The sequence below is a fragment of the Physcomitrium patens genome, chromosome 21 (assembly GCF_059467195.1).
Source record: "Physcomitrium patens ecotype Gransden chromosome 21, ASM5946719v1, whole genome shotgun sequence".
Classification (NCBI taxonomy): Eukaryota; Viridiplantae; Streptophyta; class Bryopsida; order Funariales; family Funariaceae; genus Physcomitrium; species Physcomitrium patens.
The window spans coordinates 9716577-9720365 of NC_143430.1; the positions used below are offsets into that span (position 1 = coordinate 9716577).

General features: G+C 37.6%; 1 protein-coding gene across 2 annotated transcripts; it reads right to left on the minus strand.

The window, feature by feature from the left end:
- Positions 1-276: 276 nt before the first annotated feature.
- On the minus strand, positions 277-3211 carry LOC112274171 (uncharacterized). Of its 2 annotated transcripts, none has more exons than XM_073529907.1 (6): positions 3173-3211; positions 2786-3064; positions 1670-2266; positions 1250-1315; positions 638-726; positions 277-343 (listed from the first exon to the last, which is right to left on the minus strand). In XM_073529907.1, exons 1-5 carry the CDS (start codon positions 3194-3196, stop codon positions 667-669), a joined length of 1026 nt encoding a protein of 341 aa, XP_073386008.1. In that variant the 5' UTR covers positions 3197-3211; the 3' UTR covers positions 277-343; positions 638-666. The 2 variants fall into 2 exon arrangements, with proteins under 2 accessions (XP_073386008.1, XP_073386009.1); XM_073529908.1 differs by having other exon boundaries at positions 1670-2262; positions 2782-3064.
- Positions 3212-3789: the final 578 nt, after the last annotated feature.

Genomic DNA, 3789 nt, shown 5'->3' on the forward strand with positions numbered 1-3789 from the left:
ACTCTTGTCTCGTACTGAGGTAAGAACGAATAGGCCCTTAACTGCAACTCATAGATGCAAATTTGCCGATTATCAAAACTTCAACGAAAATACATAAGTATCTAGACACACATAATTGATTTCAAACATGTGCGTGGTCAGCAGATTGTTTACAAATGAAATCCTACTTGGAATCATACAGATACAATTAGAATACTTATTCTGCATGCTGTAACATTCACAAGTATTGGCAAATGGAAAACAACGATAAAATAGAGAAAAAGGATTACGCCGATGGGTCAGAAATGATATATATGTATATATGGTTAATGCGAAGCTTCGAACGCCTTCCACAAGGTTCTTTCTGCCAAGTTAAATGCACTAATATCAGTAACTTGAATGTAGGAACATCCTAATCGATGGTAGTCTCAGCTCCCATTCTCAAGCAAGTCTCACATTTAAAGCGATTACAAAACGGGTCATACAAATTGTAATTAGGAATCAAAACCATGTAGGTGAACTGTGGAGTCTAAACTGCCAAAGATAGTAGAAAGTAGATTTTTTCACGTGCAAATGTGATCTACAAAACCATCACAGTTACCCAGATCCACCAAAATTGTAGACACCAGAGTCATGAAAAACTCCCGTGGTGCAGCACCTGATTCTATGATTCTACATGAAGTCTCGTCAATGAGCATCTTCTTCCACGCCAGGACAGTCATTTCGAAGTTGTTCTCGAGATTCGTACTGCACCAAACAAAATGCTCCAATAGTAGTTTTCATGAGAACTTCTGTTTTGGGACGTGGAACTGAATATAAGCTTAGCATGCTTAAGTTACCAAGACCTTCGTTTCATTTGATATGTCCACTAAGAATCTTCACATAATATTCATACTTGAGACTTATTTGACAATTTTCAAATACAAATATAGCAAGAAGAGGCTACGAAGTCGACAGTAGTTCATAAACAGTCCATTAAAACTGCGGCAACGTTCGTGGTCTGAAGACTTTTAAGGTTTGAAACCAAGCTGAAAGACAAGAATGAAGACACTTATGACTGATTACATAGTCCTGCATCTGAATGGAGCACAGCTTCAAATGTCTTATTCTCTGTCGTTGTCAAACCAGTATTTAACAGGCATCTACTACCAATGATTGACTTCAAGTTTTCTTCACAGTTACATAACCTTGCGGCCTTGCTATGTATAACGGATTCCCAGAAAAGATGTCCTGAGCCTCAAACAATCGAGTCGGCAGGAGTTCCACAAACCTGAAAACCGCAATATAGGCAGTAATTGAAAACCTCACGTAACCGAGCCAAGGTTTCTTGTAGCATCTGCAATAATCGATGAGAATATCAAAAGTGATTAATCATGTAGAAAACACCAATGAATTAAAAACTGACAACAATAATTGTAATTCCACAGCACTTCAGCGCTGAAATAGATAAGACATTACTATCACATAAACCCCAAGGATTTCGACAACAACAAATTAAGGCAGTCAAAAGAAGTCATAAAGCTCTTCAAAAAGGCTTAAATAAATACTTATAAGTAGAATGAATTCGTAATATGAAGACAAAAATAGATTAGAAGTGCACTATCAATCTCTGAATAATTAACAGCTGTGAAATCAATTTCCATCCATGATTCCATGCTCCATGTTCAAGTCTCATCAAATACATGCTTACCTCTTCCGTAATAACCTCCTCTTCCTCCTCCTCCTCCTCATCAGCATCCTCATCCTTCTGCTTCTTTTTCTCTTCCTTTTTCTCTACAGCACCTTTTGCTTCCTGCATGTTCACTTTCAACACACCTTCTGCAGAACCTGAAGACTGCTCTTCAAGCTGCAAAAGAGCAGTGTAAGCCTTGCGGTAATCACTTATGAGTTTCCGACTCTGCCAGGTTCCCCTCCTCCTTTCTTCAAATCCTTCCCTCAATTCATCCACTTTCTTTCGCTTCTTCTCCTGAACGAGAGCCTTAACCTTCGCTTTTAGAACTTTTTCTTCTGCCACAACTCTGTCTCTGCCCAACCCTGTTCTATTGACCTTCACATTTACGCTAATTGGCTCTGTGGCTCCCTGACCGCTCTTTCCCAGAGCATTACCTGGTTTGTACCCCATCTGCTGCAACATTTTGAAGCCAATATTGGACGAAGGAATGGCAGCAACCAGTCCCTCCTGCCGCTGTTCTGCTTCTTTCTTCACCTTCTGGACCTCTTTCAACTTCCGCTTCTCTTTCCAATTCACCTTTTCTTTAGGTGCACCAGCCCCTCTCCCCTTCCCTGTCTGTTTGAATGTGACAAACCTTGTCATGCTTACACTCAAGAACTTAAAGGCTTGGCTGCTATAATCCTTCCCCATAATTTTTTAACGATCGAGAATTGTTCTCTTGTATTCAGCAACACAAAAAACACTAACATCTAAATTGTTGATAAAGACCACCAGACTTATGAGCAAGAGTAAGATTTTAGTGGAAAACACCATAAATTTTTCGTGGAATTACATTCTTAACGTACGTGCAGTTGAAAGAATCCACCATAACCCTAATGTACTTTTAGTTCTAGAATTACTAGCAACTTTCAAGTTCCCCCACCCAACATATCACGAAAACCAGACAATGAATCGAGTTCACAACTTTAACCTCAAAAGAGACAAGGAATTCATTGTAGTTGTACAAAAATCGTATTCATTCCGCTGGCTACACAAAATCGAGATATCGCCGTATACTCTACAAAAAACACAAAATTAAAATTCGAAAAATTCGAAAAATACTAAAACACGACCACGGCATCACGTGAAACTTGCCTGTGAGGATGATTTTGAATAGAGAAGTTCCTCCTTGGGGATAAACCGCTCAAGGTCACCCATGTAATCGTCGTCCTCGTCTGCCGCCATTACCACTAAGGAATCGCACAAATAACGACCAGCACAAAAATCTGAAGCTAAAATCGAAGCTGATGGTTGGTGGGTAATAGAAAAATCGAGTCTCCCGCAATCACTGCAGCCTTTCGGAAGGAAATACAAACGAGAAATTGCGACACGGCGAGCGTCTCGCATCAACAACGGCGGAGCAGCTCCGCCATGCTGCAGAAAAATGAACATGAGAGTCTTCCATAAACCGACGAAATAAAACGAAACGTCCTCTGGATCGACAGTGTGGGACGAAGAGTGGGTGCCCAACGAAAATCCTACCTGGCAGGTTTGAGTCCACGTCATCACCGGCACTTTGTGCTCTCGAAAGCGTCCAGAAGTTTCGTCTCGTTTCAAAATTGCGAGTATAGGAGTTTGAAGAGGACTTTATGAAATTTAAATTAGTGAACAAAGTTATTGAATTGCAATATTAAGATGATTTCCAAAAAATTAATTAATTTGTTGGAAAAAAGTATAATTACAAAAGGACGATTGGAACTTGGATTTTCTAAATATTTGTCTAATTGTGTTTAGATCAATCCCTCACTGTATTTATATATACATAATATGAAATAAAACTTAGGGTTTAGATTTACTCAATTTATTTACTAAAAAATTATATTATCTCAAATGAATGTAATTAGTTTAAATTCTTTTGAAATAAGTACATAAATAAATAAATAAAACATGTCTAATTTTTATGGAATTATTAAAAGAATGAATTTTCAATAGAAGATAAAAAAATAATAATAATCATCACAGAATAACTTGAGTTTTAAAAAATATTATTTTAAAACTTATTCTTTAATCTATGTTGTAATGTGTATATATTTGACAAATAATCATTATATTATAACTTTTGATGTCCACAGACATTTATCAAAACTTTTATACATATC

Coding starts and splice junctions, on each gene's coding strand:
- LOC112274171 (XM_073529907.1), bottom strand. CDS start 3,196: ATGACGTGGACTCAAACCTGCCAG. Junction 1,316..1,669: donor AGGAGGTTATTACGGAAGAG/GTAAGCATGTAT, acceptor CGATTATTGCAG/ATGCTACAAGAAACCTTGGC. Junction 727..1,249: donor GCCTATATTGCGGTTTTCAG/GTTTGTGGAACT, acceptor TGTTTGGTGCAG/TACGAATCTCGAGAACAACT.